Source organism: Dipodomys merriami, unplaced genomic scaffold (assembly GCF_024711535.1).
Source record: "Dipodomys merriami isolate MVZ:Mamm:240054 unplaced genomic scaffold, mDipMer1.0.p SCAF_7, whole genome shotgun sequence".
Lineage (NCBI taxonomy): Eukaryota > Metazoa > Chordata > Mammalia > Rodentia > Heteromyidae > Dipodomys > Dipodomys merriami.
The window spans coordinates 22,026,952-22,044,237 of record NW_027206290.1 but is presented as its reverse complement, the minus strand read 5'-3'; the positions used below and the strand labels follow the sequence as shown (position 1 = coordinate 22,044,237).

At 35.8% G+C, this 17,286-nt stretch overlaps 1 protein-coding gene across 4 annotated transcripts in view; it reads right to left on the bottom strand.

The window, feature by feature from the left end:
* Positions 1 to 3,831: 3,831 nt before the first annotated feature.
* The window catches only part of Ptbp2 (polypyrimidine tract binding protein 2), a 48,015-nt gene continuing 34,560 nt past the window's right edge, over positions 3,832 to 17,286 (bottom strand). Inside the window, exons 9-14 of one of the 4 annotated variants that reach the window (XM_070007737.1) lie at positions 13,269 to 13,408; positions 11,802 to 11,835; positions 11,293 to 11,385; positions 5,874 to 6,090; positions 5,478 to 5,555; positions 3,832 to 5,309 (exon numbers count right to left, since the gene is read on the bottom strand). In XM_070007737.1, the coding sequence (XP_069863838.1) occupies positions 5,177 to 5,309; positions 5,478 to 5,555; positions 5,874 to 6,090; positions 11,293 to 11,385; positions 11,802 to 11,835; positions 13,269 to 13,408 (695 nt within the window). In that variant the 3' untranslated portion in view covers positions 3,832 to 5,176. Of the gene's footprint in view, positions 5,310 to 5,477; positions 5,556 to 5,873; positions 6,091 to 11,292; positions 11,386 to 11,801; positions 11,836 to 13,268; positions 13,424 to 17,286 lie in introns of all 4 variants that reach the window. The other 3 variants (XM_070007735.1, XM_070007736.1, XM_070007738.1) reach the window with 3 other exon arrangements.

Sequence of the window (17,286 nt, the reverse complement as noted above, 5' to 3'; positions counted from 1 at the left end):
TTCTACCATTTGTCAATTCATAAACCAAAAATTTTAAAAAAAGGGTGTGAGGGAGAATAGTCTAATTGGTTGGCTATGGTCACAAAAATAGACTTCTAAGAGACAAGAAATTTAATTTCAAAGAGAATGATTTAGGGCTGGGAATGTAGCTTAGTGGTAGATTGCTTGCCTAGCATGCATGAAGCCCTGTGTTTGATTCCTCAGTACCACATAAAAAGAAAAAGCCTGAAGTGGTGGTGTGGCTCAAGTGGTAGAGAAAAAGCAGCTCAAGACAGTGCCCAGGACCTATGTTTAAGCCCAGGACTAGAAAAAAAAAAATGATTTAACAAGTGGCGACATAAATAGTGGGTAGCTCTAAGTAGCAAGACTGTGACACAACTGCTAGTCACACTAATATTAAGCACAGGGCTAACAGTGGGAACGGACCCTGAAAGCCTAGGGTGGCGCAGCTAAATCTGTGTTTATGACAAAGCTATAATGGAGGATCAGTCATCCTTCAGAAATGCCCTGGCATTTCACTGGGCATCTCAACTATAAAGCTGTGCTGAATGGCATGAGGAAAAGCATTCAAACAGTGCTAAGTGAAAACTATTTACTAAAATGACCCAAGGGTATTATTTCATTATGTCACACAACATAATGAGACAGAGCTTAAAGAGTGTTAATTTGTAGTCACTTAGAATTCTAAGTCAATTCACATAGTAAGTTTGATGTTTAGTACTAAACAAACCATACTTATTTTAATTAGTGACTTACCTATCAACTGTTGTATTATAAGTTTGTTAATACTAAGAGCAGGCCTGTATTTCCTTCAGACTAATGCACTGGAAGAGTGACTCTGCCTGGGAACTCGAGAACCTGTTAAAATTACACTTAATTTCATTTGACCTCACTAGAACCGTTTACCTGTAAATTAAGAGGTGAAAACCAGGTTATCTGGAATCTTTTCCGGTTCTACAATGACTCCTCTGAGTTTTCAGCACGTTTTTCAGTAACTTGCAATTACTGGGGGCGGGAGCCGAACTTGCTCTACAGTGCTCTCTGGCCTTCATGTCCAAGTAAATGGGTAACCAGCCCATCTTGTCAAAATAGAGGTAAAATTCCGCGGGTTAGAGATGTTAAATTCCATGTAGTAAGTTTCCAAGTGATACTAAATGCACCCTGGTCTGATGACTGCATTTTGGGTAGCAAGTTTCTAGGATTTGAGGAAACTGAATAGTGACAAACTAGGATCAGCACTACTACAGACTATGACAAGAAGCACACTACCATATGGAAAATTTGCCACCAAGTTTAATGATGAAGTATGTCCAAGTATTCATTAAGAGTATAAAAATATTGGTATTAAGTTGGTCATTGAAACAGAGTATGATATTGTAGTCTAATTTTCTGATTAATATTACAGGTTTTTTTTTCATTTGTGTGTTTGAGAACTCTCCAAAACAAGTATAATTTCCTGGGCATGGTGGTTCACAACTGTAATCCCAGCTACTTGGGCAACAGAGACAGGAAGGACCTCAGTTCTAGGCTAGGCTACACAGAAAGTTTGAGATGCCGACTTAAATCAATAAAAAGCTGCACATACTAGTGCAGCTCTGTCACCTCAGCCCTGAGAAGCTGGGATGAACAGGGAAAATGGTGGTGCAGGCTGGCCTGAGCAATACAGGCCACACCGCTACTGTGGCTGATTCACGCTACAGCATTCCTACGCTTACCTAGCTGACTGAGCCTCATGCCTACACGATTTATGGTCTTCAACTACACCAAAGCGTAGAAATGTGTATTTCCCCTGGAAACTATTCCAAACTCAACTCTCCGAACAGACAAATTACAATAACTATTCTGTCAAGCTCAAACCTTTTTTCCTGTTCTGCTCGTGGTACTGGGATCTGAACTCAGGGCCTCACCCTTGCCATGTTTGGTTCATTCAGCAAGTTTTCTTAGCTGCTTTCAAACAGGAAGGCACATGCCAACATTAAACTGTATGACTTCAGAAGCAGGTGCTTAGCAATGTCCCTCCAAATCTTATTCCATGTCAACATGAGTTTTGTGGATTGGGCGCAGATCAAGTAGCACAGTGCTTCTCTTCCAATAACAGTCACACAAAAACCTAATTATTTCTTCCTAAATATTTAAGGAACTGCTTCTATTAACAAGGCAGCTGAAACTTAAAGACTATTTCAGCATTAGCTAGTTCTCCTCAAGAGTAGTCTATAATATTCAAAACTGGCAAGACCTTTACCAACATTTACCACACAACTTACTACAAACCAATGGGTAATTTAATGTACTGAACTTAAAAGTTGGGTATGGTGGTATACCTCTGCCACCCAGGAGGTGAAACAATCAAAATTTGAGGGCAGCCAAAAAACAAGCCAGGTCTGTACTCGGCTGTGTGGAAAGGGAAGGGAGGAGGATCAGAGTCTAAGGCCAACCTGAGAAAAAGCGACAACTTACCTAATAAAGCAAAAAGAATGAGGGCTGCTGTTGCTCAAGAGTGTAGCATGTAACCTAGTTAAGCAGGAAGTTGAGTGCGAACCCTAGTCCCAAGAAAAAAAGTAAAAGAATTCTATAATGTCAAAATTCTCATTGTCTTGGTGCATCCTATTAAAAAAAAATCTGCTACAGCCTTAGCAGGCTAAGAACTCTGGTTTCTGGTCATCTTGTCAAGGAGATAGTGGCAACTCTTTCTATATCAGCAGCAACTGCAGAGGCTTTGTTTCTCCCTTGAAGCAAACCCACCCACAAGGAACTATGGAAAAGCAGGGAAAGCCTAACTTCCAAGTGGGGTGACCACCATGGGAGATGGAGGAACACTCTGCTTACACGAGCTGTGTGTCCTTAGCCATGCATGGTATTGATTTTAAGAACATATATTTGTAGTCAAAGGACTGCTTGCCCCAGTACTACAATGTTAAAAAGAAAAATATAATTGCCTCACTTCCAAATTACTCTGAAATTGTGAATTACCCTGCAAATGAAAATCAATTGTTTTACTATGTTCTTTCTTGGAGGTTACTGAATTATGTATTAAAATACTTTAAATACCTTATTTTCATTCACTTGTCATACTAAATGGATAAAACTGTGCACAATTTTGAAGTATTTTGTAAGAAGCAGTGTCCAAAAGTATTCTGAATTATAAGCACCCTCATCACAGTTTTGAAGTAATAGTAACAACTTCACCTGTTCAATATACATTACTTTAAAAAAAAAAAAAAACACTCAGTGTGTATTTTCCCACCCAGGTTTGTCAAAGCACATGATAGGATGTTTTCTTTCCAATAACATGAGATACTGTTTGATAAAACTCACAAGGTAGTTAAGATTAGTAAGAAATCTTTAGCAGACACAAAAGATGAAAGATGAAACTGCAGCGAGAGCATGGAAAATCCAAAAGATCTATTAGTGCAAAAATCTACTGAAAAACAACAACAACGAAAGAGATAGAGAGAATTAACAAGCTACAATAGAAGTTATGTCTTTAAAGCAGTAGATTATAAACAGGGTGGGAAATGTTTAATATGTGTCCTCCTGAAAAGCAGTTACCATCTTTTACATTACAAAAAAGAACAGCTGGTGTATTTTCACAGCATCTAGATTTATTTGTGGTATAAAGCCATAGAATTGTACTATTATTACTCCTTTCCCACCCTGGCAGAGAATAAACATGAATTCAGAAGCACAGTGGAGTGAAAACAAAGAGAGAGAAAAGGCAGCAGAGAAAGACAGAAAAGGTGAATACAGAGCTACAGAAGTGTTTATTGAGCATGCTACAGAGGTAAGCAGAGTACACACAGATGAAATTAAACAACCATCAAACCTCCCAACTTTGTTAGAAAATTAATTTTTAATTGTGCCGCTTTCAAACTATACTGAATTTTACATTTCTAAAGATGTAAAAACTCAACTAATAGAAAATATACATGACCATTCTGTCTACATAGGTAACAGAATCTATGAATCTTGAAACTAAGTACATCAATTTCAAAAAGTATTGGTCATTTAACAGAATCAACAATTCAGATTGACAAGAACTGTTCAAATAAATTTGACCTGTAGATTCTGAGCCATGTTTTTATTAAAGTCAGATCTATTCCTAAATACAAAATATTTTGAAGATTTATTAAAACTGAATATTACAATGCAAGGTAAATTAAGACTAAAGGCACATAAACTTTGGTCCCACCTGGTTGTCAGTTTTAGAAAACTGCCACAAAATTAATCTTCCTGCAAATTTTCGCAGTACACTTTCTTTGTCTTTGAAAAATACATGCACCAGTTCCTGAACTAGCTAGACCAGTCTGCACATGCTCAGAAATCCACAACCATATTCCAAATCTTAATTACAAACTAAGGATGGCAATATATATTTAAATGCACATAAGTCATGTCAACTTCAAAAACATCTACGAAAAATATTCAGCCACAAACAAGACATTACTTAGTGCTGACAGTTATGTGATACGTCCCACAAGAGTGTGTACAAAAAGGTTAAGATTCCACAATGCTGTCCACGTAGGGTTCAAACTTACAAAAATCACTTCCTCTCAAGAAATTAATACTCTGCATCGTGTTAATTTTAACTAATGCCTACATTCAGAACTGAATCTAGACCAGAATTGTGAGATACAAAAGGCCAATGTTTTTCGTTTAAAAAGCAATAAAGCCTAAGGTAGTAAAAACTAAAAATGCCTCTTTATTCTTTCAATATCAAGTATCTTATTTGATTAAGTACAAAGAAATGTGATAAGCCAATAATCCAAAAGAAGTTCCAAGCAGGAGAAACAAAAACTTAACCTTTTTACACACCCCTGCCTAAACATATTTTAATTTCCATTTAACAATGTGCCCTAGACAACCAATTCCGTTTTCTCTAGTAAATGCACAACAGCAACACTAGTTTTCCTTTGTAAGGCACGTATGTCAACTAAGTTGAAAAAAAAAGCAAAATTAAACTGAAATTTTAAACAGACAATAAAAATGGCTTCCCTATATAACAGATGAAATAGAGCAGTTAATGACTCTGCCTTTACATAAGCCAATTCATTTTATAACCAAGGAATGATAACAGCATGAAAAAAAATCAAACTCTGGTCCCCACTTTTCTGAACAGTCAACAGGTGATGACACCAAACAATGTGATTCACCCCAGTCTTCCTCTTCCCTTCCTTCTTTATATTGTGGACTTGGAGAAAGATACTCTCAGATGGTGGTTTTCACCAAGGTTGTAATTATGAAGATCAATCAAGGCCTGAATAGCTTCTTCCACTGTTGCCATCTGAAGAAGAGCCATTTTGTGATCTCTTCTGAAACAAAATTATGAAATTAGATACTACATAAGAAAGAAGTCAAATACTTGAACTTTTCTCACTGCAGAACTAAAATTTTCTAAAATCAAGAAATACTGTACATTACTTGAAGAACATTTTTATTTCTATTAAGCCACTAATTTAAAGATAAGGAAGCTTGCTTACTGAAAAAATTTAAATGCTTTCACAGTGCCCCCAGTGTTAGCAAACAGTGTTCGGAGATCCTCTTCTGCTACTGAAGGACTAAGAAAATTGGATAGGAAAAAAAGAATAAAGATTAGCAATAAATTTTATATTAAAATACAACATATATTCTTTTTTTTTTCTTTTTGGGTCCGGTCGTGGGGCCTGAACTCTGGGCCTGGGCGCTGTCCCTCAGCTCTTCAGCTCAAGGCTAGCACTCTACCACTTGAATCACAGTGCCACTTCCGGCTTTTTTCTTATGTGGTGCTGAGGAATCGAACCCAGGGCCTCGAGCATGCAAGGCAAGTGCTCTACCACTGAGCCACCTTCCCAGCCCACAACATATATTCTTAATAAACTCAAAACTCAAATACTTACGGGATATTAGATAGGTGAAGGGTTGCAGAAGGAGGAAAAATATTTTGAAAATTTTTGGATCCGGGCTTCTTAAAACGATGCAATGGAGAATTACCAAAATCTTTCGTTAGCCCTTGGTCATCAAGCCCCTCTCGAGGTAGCTGTACGGTCTGATGTTTAGAGAGGGTAACACGAATGATTTTCCCATACATTTTCTGTCCATTAAGATGATTCATGGCTATAAAAACAAGTAATATCGCTAAGTTCGAATTTCTTAACAACTCTAAAGTAATCACAACTTTAATATGATATTCTGATTATGCCAGTGTCTAATGTACAGATGGCAAATATCTACTCCCATTCTGAAATAAGCTATCATTTTTAGCTTGCTGGCCATGGCCTTTGCCATGCAGGAACTTGACAGTTTGATGCAGCCTCATTTATCTTATCAAGTCTTTCTTTGATATGCTGCGCTTCTGGATCTTTACTCAGAACATTCCTGCCATTGCCAAGGATCACTAGTGTTTCTCCTACTTCTTTCTGTAAGTTTCATGGTTTCAGGTCTTATATGGAGGTCTCTGATCCATTTTTAACTGGTAAAGGTGATAAGATAGGGCTCTAGTTTCCGTTTTCTGCATTGGATAACCAGTTTTCTCAAGAGGTTGTCTTTTTTACCAGCCTGTTTTTGGCGTACCTATCCAGTATTATTAGATAGCTGTATGTCTGTGGGTATATTTCTGGGTCTTCTAAGCTGTTTCATTATTCCTCAGACTGTTTGTGTGCAAGTACCAAGCTGTTTTGTTTACTATAGGTCTGTAGTAGAATTTAAAGTTTGTTATTGTTATTACCTCCTATACTACGTTTTCTGCTCAAGATTGTTTTGGGAATTTGGGACCTTTTGTTGTTCCAGATGAATTTTTGGATTGTTTTCTATAGAGCTTCCCTTTGTTCATTTAGTGTACAGATAAATACAATTTATTAAAACTAAAGGCAATTCTAAACAAAGAAGGATATGATGTAATGGATGGATGTAAAGAGCATGATAAGCAAAACAGATGAACATGAGAAAGACAAACATGTGTTCTCTCATATGTATCATATGTATGTGGAAATCTAGTCTTTAAAACCGAAGGACAAGAATGTAAAACAGGTTCTCTTTGGGGAAGGGGACCACTGGGAGCCACAAGGCCAAGTGGAGAGGGTAAAGGGTGATGAACAGGACCAAATTACTTTATATAAATGTATGAAAATAGAACAATGAAAACCTGTGAAGATGTATTAAGGGGTGAATGACAGAGTAAGTGAACTTGATCAGGATGCATTACTTGCATGTATGAAAATACCACAGAGAAACTCCCTTAGACAGCTCTATGTTAGTAAAACAGTCAAGAAGTTTGCCATAGCCACTGGTTATTAAGACATAAATCTCACTTTCATTTCTACACGAAAAGGCATTAGGGCAAAAAGCCAACTTCTTTCATAGATAAAAAATCCAGAGTATAAATATCTATCTTCTTGAACAATAGCTACCCATAAAAAGATTTAGTAGTCAGTCTGAACTCTTCTCACTGCCACTTTCAAACAATCAAGATAATTCAAGTCGATCTCATTTGCTTTCCTGTTAGATGGTTCTAACACATTCATTTCATACACATGGCAAAATGGCCTTCATAAATACAAACCTGACCATGTCATTACCTCTTCAAAACACTTAGGGCAAAGTATAATTCATTATTTAACCTAGCATGTATCTTTCCCAGTCTGACTCTCAGCTGGGAATAAAGTTATAAGACACTATTCTACACATGTCAGAACTTAGGATACACCTCAACTGTTGTTCTCTTTGCCCTATATATGCTTTGGCTACACAAAACATACATCCTAACAGAAAGGGCTGGTTTTCTTTATGTGATGCTTTTCTACCTTTAACAAATTTCTTAACTACTCATTCTTTAAAGCTACTGCTCCAAAAAGTCCTTTTCTTTATCAAAAGCTCATACTTCAACAGATACAAGACAGGATACCAACAGAGTACCCGATAGAATACATATTTAATTTCCTATTTAAGACTGTAGGAAACTAGTGACAGGAATCAATCTCGAACCTAACATATAGCAGTGTGAACACTGCACATTAACATGGCTATTTATGAAGGTAGACAAGAACTACTTTTAAATGAAATGAATACAACATTATAGACGTTGTAAGTTCTTTTTTATTCATAAGTCATAGAAACTAACATTTCTAGTAAGTCTCACATGTTAGCTAAATTGAAGATTTAATTGACTACAAATAAAACCAGATAAACTATCAACAGCAAAGGAGAAGACCAAAAAACTCAGAATCAGTTATCTTTACTCTCAAAATTTCTAATACAATTAGAAATGTGAGCTACATACACACGTTCTGACACAGAAGATAGCAAAACTCTTGATAGTCAGAAATCTGTTCTTTCTTGTACAGAATAAACTAGTTCAATATAACTTATCTATAAAGAACAATCCTGTTAAAAGTATTAGGTACCATTTACTTATTTACTACTACTCTATAAAAACACTGTACCGTTACATACTTAACATTTTTTAAAAAGAAGCTTACAGAAAGAAAAACAACAACAAACATTCTTGGACATAGGTCATCTCTCACTCATATCTTGCATACACTTAAACCAACTCCAAGTTATCCAAACCAACTAAATTATAAAATACTTTCCATGTTCTATACTTCTATTTTTTTTAGGCGAGAACAGAGAAAATGCATTACAAGTTATAAAAAATAAGGGTAGCCTTTTAAAATCTTTTAACTGATAAACTTATTCCTTTATATTTGCTATGATAGTGGATATACTAGTCTTGATACTAATCACACAATAGATAATTCAGTAAGTAGGTAAAGTCTGTTATGAATAATAACTCAAGTAAATGTACTTTTGAAATGGGAATTATTTGGTAACCAAATTAGGAATAGTTGGGGTACTTTTAAAAGAAGTATTTGAAAACATAAATTGGAAAAACTAGTAGACAATTATTTTATCACAAAGGAATTCATTATTTGACATGTTAGTGGATTTTATCAGGACACTGATTTTTTTGGAGATGGGGTTTTTAATATATAGCCCAGGATTGTCTCAGATTCCCTAGGTAGGCTAGGGTTGGCCTCCAACTCAATTCCTCTACCTTAGCTCCCTCCCCAAGGGCTTTGATACAGGTATGCACCAGTAAATCTGGCTTCAGTATACATTACTTAAAGATAAGGATTCGCAATTACATTATTTTTAAAATATAAATTTAAAATACTATATTGATTAAATAGGTTTGTGGTAAACAGTTGATTCAAGAAACACTTTAATGTCTGCAGATTTTAAAACTCCAGTCTACAACAACAGTTTGATAGCTAATTCTTTCCCTTGGACTTCTTTACTTTGTAGGCTTCACTATAACAATCAGTTTTGATCATTGGATTCATTTTAATAGTTTTATTACTCCAACTGAGTGTGCAAAGAATCTAAAATGTGTATCTTCAACTTCTTGCTATCCATTAAAACTTACAATGATATTCACATATAAATATTATAGGCTGCATATATTAATTTTTCTTGCATTTCTCTTATTCTGTTTCTTAAGAATAAAAACATCTGTGTGTAATTTAAAGCAATGAGTATTTCAAAACACAATACACAATTCCATGAAAGCTCTAGAGAGAGCACAGCCCTTCAGCTGTGTGGCGTGAGTTGTATGGACTTTTAAAGGCCTTGATGATGTATGAATACGTATAGTCATGCACTTTAAGAAAGCAAAATCTGTGCAGCAGTAAGAAAAATTGTATCACTACAAAATAACTATCACTAGAGTCCAAAATTTACAAATCATGCTAAAAGAACAGATGATTTACAAAGTATCATAATCGACTGAAATTTGTCTTCATCAAGTTGATATGTTTAAGCCCTATTCTCCAACATGAGCTTATGTAAATACAGGACTTTTAAGTAACCGAGGTTAAATGACTTCCCAATGTGGGGCCCTGATCCCAAAAGACTGATATCCTTACAACAAGAACTGATCTCTCTCACTCACAGGGTTTGCATGTGAGGATGCAGGGAGAAGGAAGGCGGCAGTCTACAAACCAAGAAGAGAACCTTCACCAAAGGCTTAGCACTCTGATCTGGGACTTTGAGAAAATGAATTTGCTGTTTAAACCACACAATATTTTGTTATGGCAGCCCAAGAAGAATAATCTAATGAAACATCACTTACTATATTTTTTAAATAAACTAAAACCAAGGGCAAAATATCCAGAACAATTTATCTCTACCTTAGGTAATTCTCAACCAAAATGTTTGGTATTTATATGAAGGTAATGATATACACATTTTAAATGGTAGTGAGGAAAAAAAAAACTAAGCATTTTAAGAATGTTTTGTTGACCGTGCCCTGCCAAATGCTGTTAAAATGCAGCTAACAGTATATATACAAATAACTGCCACTCTCAACAAAGCACAGAAGTACACACAGTGAAGGACACATTAAACACCTATAATGAGGACTTTAATATATCTTTTACTGACTTAATACACATATTGCCATTTTCAAATTGGAAAGCCAGATGCAGTTTTGTACCTCACTATGAAATTTACTGTCAAGAAACAATCAATTCAAACTCATTACCAGTTTGAAATTCAAGCACTCCTAGCTCCAAAGAGCAATAACTAGTAGTATATCGTGCTCATCTGTTAATTTCACATGTCAAAATCAAAATCAGATTCCTCACATCAAAATGATAAATTTCAAAATTAACCATATGAATACAATTAGTCTGAGGCAACATCATTCAGCAATCTCCATGAATAAAATTGTAAGAACTTAATGATATTTACAAGGTAATCATATTGTGAAGTCAGTTGTACTCAAAATTTATATGACTTGATTTTGTGTACTAAGTCAAATAAAACAAATTTAAAATCATTATCAAAGTAATATTACATGTAACTTGACTACAGTATATTTTAAGCTCTCCAAAAGAGAATAACAACTGGTACGGGTTTATCAAGAACTTGCTATCTATCTGAAATACATTTCCATGTGATCTTCCATTACTGAGTATGGTCAAATACCTAGTTTAGAGGAACTGAAACACCATAAACTGTATTTTAACAGGCAGTTCCTAAAAAAGGGCATAGCTAGTAAATGAAAAGCAGCAAGAAGTTTCGATATTAAGATATAATTCTATGTGAACTGCAATTTTGGAGCTACCAGTAGGAAAAAAATACAGATTCATCATGTGCAATTATTCACATGAAAATACAAAATTTAAAATATAGAAATTATTTTGTACCCTGGAGATGAAAAAAGAAATGATTTCCTACTGACACAATGAAGTCACTATTTACACTAAAGTAGAACTGAAAACGAACACTGCTTAGACAACTTGCATTAATTCTTACCAAGCTGTGATTGGTTCCCATCAGCCATCTGTATGAGAGCACTGTCTTTCTTATTGTACAAAATCTTCACGCGCTGCACATCTCCATAAACACCTTTGTTGGAGTCACAGAGAAGTAATCCAAAAATGTAATTAATTTTATGGCAAGCCAGCTAAGATTTATGTTTCTGACATATCAATGAAACATTCAGACATCAACATGATCACTCATTCAATCTCACCATTCTCACAAATGAATAAAGAAGATCAAGATTTTGAACAGTGAATTTTGAAAAGAATAATTTTTGATAAACCCTCAAAGCTATGTGAATGATATTAAATTAAAAACCATGCAAAATAAATCAGCATGCATTAAAACAAATTTTGTGTCTATGGAGAGTTTTAAATAGCAAAGGAAAATAGCAAAAGATTTACTATTCAACTTTAAGCCAAAGTGCTAGCTACAAATAAGAATTAAGGTGAAACCAAAATCAAATCAATAATAAAAGTATAGTGCTAACAATAACATACCGAAGAGGGTAAACAGACTTTGGGGCGTAACCATCTTTAGAAGGAGAGAAGAGCAAGCAGCGTAAGACAAGAAGAGAGAAGAGTCGAGGAAGAGCGGAGATGAACAGATCATCCATAACGAAGGGTGGTTCCCGCAGAATGGTGAGGTGGTCATGGATCATGGTTCAAGGCGGTTAATTGGGGCAAGTTGGTCCGAGGAACATTTGTTCAAGCACAGAAGCATGAACATAGGGAATGGAGACAGGGAATGAAGACAAGGACAAGGAAAATAAAGGATAAGACAGGGAAGGGAATGGGCATTTGGGAAAAGACAAGGAAAGGGGAGGTGAACACACAGGGAAAAGGATGAAATGGGGAAGGGAAACAGCAATGCAGAAGAAAAAAATAAGGAATTGGGGAACAAAAAAAAAATAAAATATAGGTCAGTACATAGGAAATGCAGGAATTTGGTCAGAAAATGGTTGGTTTATGTACTGTACAAGAAAAACTGAGTAAAATGTAGTCATCCAAGACAAATATGGGTAAAGTACATCTACATCAAAGAGTAAATTACAGCATTTCATCAACATAGGGAAGGAAAGCATGCATTGGAATTTTAAACTTTGAACTTTAACTGCTTAAGCATGGCTGGTTATGAAATGCAGGCAAAAGTCTTAAAAAATGAAAACAAAGGCACTCTGATTCAAACGGTTTAGCATGCAGAACTATGAGTGATAACAGTATTAAATGGTAAGTTTAATGCTCATTATTAACAGAGGCCAATCCAAAATGAAACAAGTATCCAAATTAGACATCATAAACTGATACATAAAGCTTCCCACATTTCATACCAGCTTTTATAGCAATCAAAATAAAATATACTGGACATAAAATATACAACTAAAGAAAATAACAGCAATTTTATTTAACAAGAACAGGGGAGGGGATAAAGTTGAAAAATATTTTTTAGAAGACAATGACTAATAACTGCAAAGAAAAAATTACTAAGAGAGACTGGAAGAGTGCCTCGCCAAGATCTTTGGAAGAACCTTCAAAGAAAAATGTATTAGAGTAGTTCACATAAAATAAGATTTAAATAAAATGCAATGACATATAAGCATGAAATGAACAAGCAAATAATTAGAAAAGGCAAAGAGCAAAATTAATTTTACAGTTAAAATTTGCAAATATCATATTTGCCTTTGAAAACAACAAAAAGATAAAAAGCCAAACTATGGTACTTCACCATATTTTTCTTAGGAAAAATAGGTCATCAGTTTTAAAATATTTACATAGAGATATGACTGTCTAAGGAAAAGATATTACCTATACAAGTACATAGATTTTATTCAGAAGTAGAAACACAAAATGCTTTGGCTAATGAATGTACATAAAAAGAAAAGGCAAGAGCAAAACAAAATAAACATGAAAAACTTTCACAAATGAAATGGAGTTCAAGAATAAAGATTAGAGTATTATTTTACTAACCTCTTCATTTAAATTGCTAACCAACAGGACTGTATTGCCACCAGCTGAGACTCCAGGCATACCCACTCGGCCAGCCGCAGCTGCAGCAGCTGCTGCAGCAGCATTTGGAATAGCCAAAGGACTCAGAGCTCCTGGAACAGCTGCAACAGGAAGCCCTAATTTTAAAATAAAGCATATTTTACGAAACACACACAAGTCGTTTACAAAAACCAATTTAAGCACGATGGCTGTGTGGCTTGTGGGTGACCCAACGGTTCCTGAAAGTTGATTCTTAGTGTTCACAAAAACGACTGCTGGTGTACAGTAGAGAGGAACTGCTTTCAACACAGTCATTAATTACTTGAACTACAATACATACCTGTGTCTTGTTAAAAAAAATATGCAACGCACTTCATACTTTCCTACTGAAAAGCAAACAAAGCATGAATAGGTTTCCAAGTCAGAGACTTGAAAAATTCACTTCCAAAAGTTTATAGTGAAGTTTAATATAAAAAAAAAAATACCATCTTCACTCCATCCTTTTTCTACAGTGCTTTTTTCTTGAGAAGCTCACTCTTGAAATCAGTCATTGCTTATGAAATAGTCCTAAGGAATAGTCATTCCTTTCACTCCTAGAGACAAATCACCTAACACTGAATTCATGAAAATAATCCTAAGAAATCCATAGTAAACTATGTTTGCCTCTTTTAATTCCACAGTCAAGTGGAAACACAGTAGCTTGCCAAATACTCATAGAAAAATGAGCAAGAAATTGTTACACTAATTATTAAGACTTCCTTCTCAATTTGCTGGGAACTTTTTCTTTCTTCTACTGTCACTTTCCATATTCCTCTTGTTCTTTCCACACCACTGTACCATTTGAGAATTCCTTTTTGTCTCGGTGCACCTCTTTCTTACTTCAATTATCAATGAACTCAGATACTTTCATCTTTTAAATACTTATACCATTTACCAATAAGCATCAGTTCATAAAGGAAATTATGTTCTAAAGACTTTCCTACGATAAAGGCTCAAGTACCCAACTTATGATGTTAACCTAATGACCTACCTGAGTAGAAAAGGCTCCCAGAATTGTGCAAGTTCCCATTTAATCCCCTCTTCTTCCTTTCCAGCCTTCTTGTGTATTTCAGGAGCTGTTGTTACCTTTAGTTTTAGACATTTTACTCTTCAGTCAAGTTTTAGATTGTTTTATAGAAACTAGTATGACCTTCACTGGCAGTTTGTTCATGTTTCTAATTTTTTTGCTTAAAAGTCTTGTCTCCAATCTCTTCTTAATTCAGTTTTCGTCCCTTTTGAGAATTCCATCAGTGGAGTAATGTTCGGAATGAGTATATTCTAAAGCTTTTTATCCAGAGAAAATCTTAGGGTGACCCTTTCCTTTTCCTCTTTTTCTTGACTTACTTTTCACTTTAGAAAATCTCCAACAGATATATAAGAAAGAAGCCCAATGAACTGTTGAGCATGGCAGTTTATCATCCAAGTTTTTAAAAAAATCCCCTCATGGATAATTGTTTCATTTACCAACTCATTTCAATTTTAAAGTAAATTCCATAAAGAAATATCTTACTTAAAACAGAAATGTTCATGTATAGTATATACTAATACACAAGTCTTCAGATTTAGATAAAACAATAAAAATAGGAGAACTTACAAAATACCTGATGTACTATTTTATTCTAAATCAATAAATTCTACAAAAGAATTTTGCATTGTATTTTCTAAATTAATGTTACTGTAAAAGATATAGTATTGGACATGTTGAATATATACATTACTTCCAATTTAGCTAAGTACAAGAGTCCATTTTCTATTACTGTTAACAAAATACCTGAATTTGGGTTCTTAAAAGAAAACAAGTTTGTTTAAGCTAAGTTTAGAGACTGAAATCTAAGGCAGGCAAACGCCCCATCTGTTTGGCTTCTGCATTACAAGATAGCAAATGGCATCAGGGTAGTACTGCATCTAAGAGTGAGAAGTCACATGGGGAGACAGAAAAACAGTGTGAGGGGTGAGGCCAGTCCCAATCTTACAACAATCTTCACAACAACCCTTCAGTACAATTCCTTCAGTACACAACATCCACTCATGGGCCAAGTTTCAAACACATGAACCTTGTGAGGCAAAACACAGCCAAACCATCACTGAAGCAATAGTTATGCTGAAAAAACAGCATTTATGTATGAGGAGGAAAAATAGTAATAATAATTATGCCTGTTCAACTACTGGGATGGTGTAAAGGTTAAAGCAAAAAAGCTTTGTAAACTGCCATATACTGAAGGGAGGGAGAGGAGGGAAGGTGCCGCATGGTTTTTTTTTTGTTTTGTTTTAAATAAGAAATGATCTTCAGCACCCGGGCACTGGCGGCTCTTGCCTGTAATACCAGCTACTCAGGAGGCTGAGATCTGAGGATTGCAGTTCAAAGCCAGCCTGGGCAGGAAAGTCCCTGAGACTATCTCCAATAAACCATTCAGAAAACCCAAAGTGGTGCTGTGGCACAAGTGGTAGAGCACTTGCTTTAAGCTGAAGAGCTCAGGGACAGTGCCCAGGCCCAGAATTCAAGCCTCACAACACAGAGAGGAGAGAGAGGAGAGAGAGGAGAGAGAGGGGAGAGAGAGAGAGGGGAGGGGAAGAAAGGGGAAAGGGAAAGGGAAAGGGAAAGGGAAAAGGAAGGAGGGAAGAAGAAAAGAAAAAAGAAAAGAAAAGAAATTATCTTCATCAGCTGGACCACTCAGATATTTTGGAAATATTTCACATTAGCTCTTTTACTCTATTTCTGACTCACCTTCTACTGAAAGTGATAATGGACACACCAGGTGTATGTGTATACTGACTTGATAGAGATCCAGTAATATAGGCACCTAATCTTGAACATTTCAAATATTGTTCATTTCAACCATTTATAAATTTTACTTGACTTTATATTTAAGGTGGGCATCTCAAACCATCATTCCCCAATATCATTGTCCCTTAGTTTAGCATAGTTGCTGCAAATAATCAACCAATACTGCTATATTAACTCCATTTACATGTCCTTAGTTTGCACCTTTTTGTTGTTCCAAGATTCCACATTCTGTTTACTCATCATGTTTCCTAAGAACACGCTTAACCATAAAAAATTACTCTGGTTTTTAAAGCTGTCCCTTCCTTTGAATATTTTCTCTCTCCAATTTCCATTCATAAGGATGGCATGGGGGAGGGGGGAATGTCCTAATTTGAAAAAAAACACTCTTGAAAAGAATCGCAATTACTGATCTTTCTTGAAACAATCCCTTCTTGACCATTCATATTTAACATTCCCTTCAATTCCTCCATGGTTTGTTGGAATCCATTATCTATCTCTTCTTCATTAACAGCCACAATTCTTCTTAAACCTTATTTATGAATTTATTTTTTGAAGATCTGCATGTCAAGCCCAGCACCTCATGCATGCTATGCACAGTTATCACTGAACAACCATTCAACTGTCCTTGACATACGTTTTTTAAAAGCTTGCTTTTAGATTTAAAGGGTGATAGATAGCACACTCCTATAATCCCAGATGCACAGGAAGCAGAGACAGAATAAATGTCTGAAACAGTCCTGGCAAAGTTGGTGTGAGATTTACCTTAAAAACAAACCAAGCCAGGTACTGGTTGCTCACACCTGTAATCCTAGCTACTCAAAAGAGGCTGAGATCCAAGGATGGTGGTTCAAAGCCAGCCTGGGCAGGAAAGTCTGCAAGACTTTAATCTCCAATTAACTACCAGATAACTGTGAGTAGAGCTGTGGCTCAAAGTAGCCTTGAGTAAAAAAAGAGCCCAGGGGCAGTGCCCAGGCCCTGAGCTCAGGCTCCACCATAAAGAAAAGAAAGGTAAGAAAGGAAACTTAAGAAAGAAAAGGAAGGAAGGAAGAGAAGGGGAGGGGAGGGCAGGGGAGGGGAGGAAGGGAGGGAGGGAGGAAGGGAGGGAAGAAAGAAGGAAGGAAGGAAGGAAGGAAAAGGGGGGAAAACTAGAGGTTTGGAGCTCAAGTGTTAATGCTT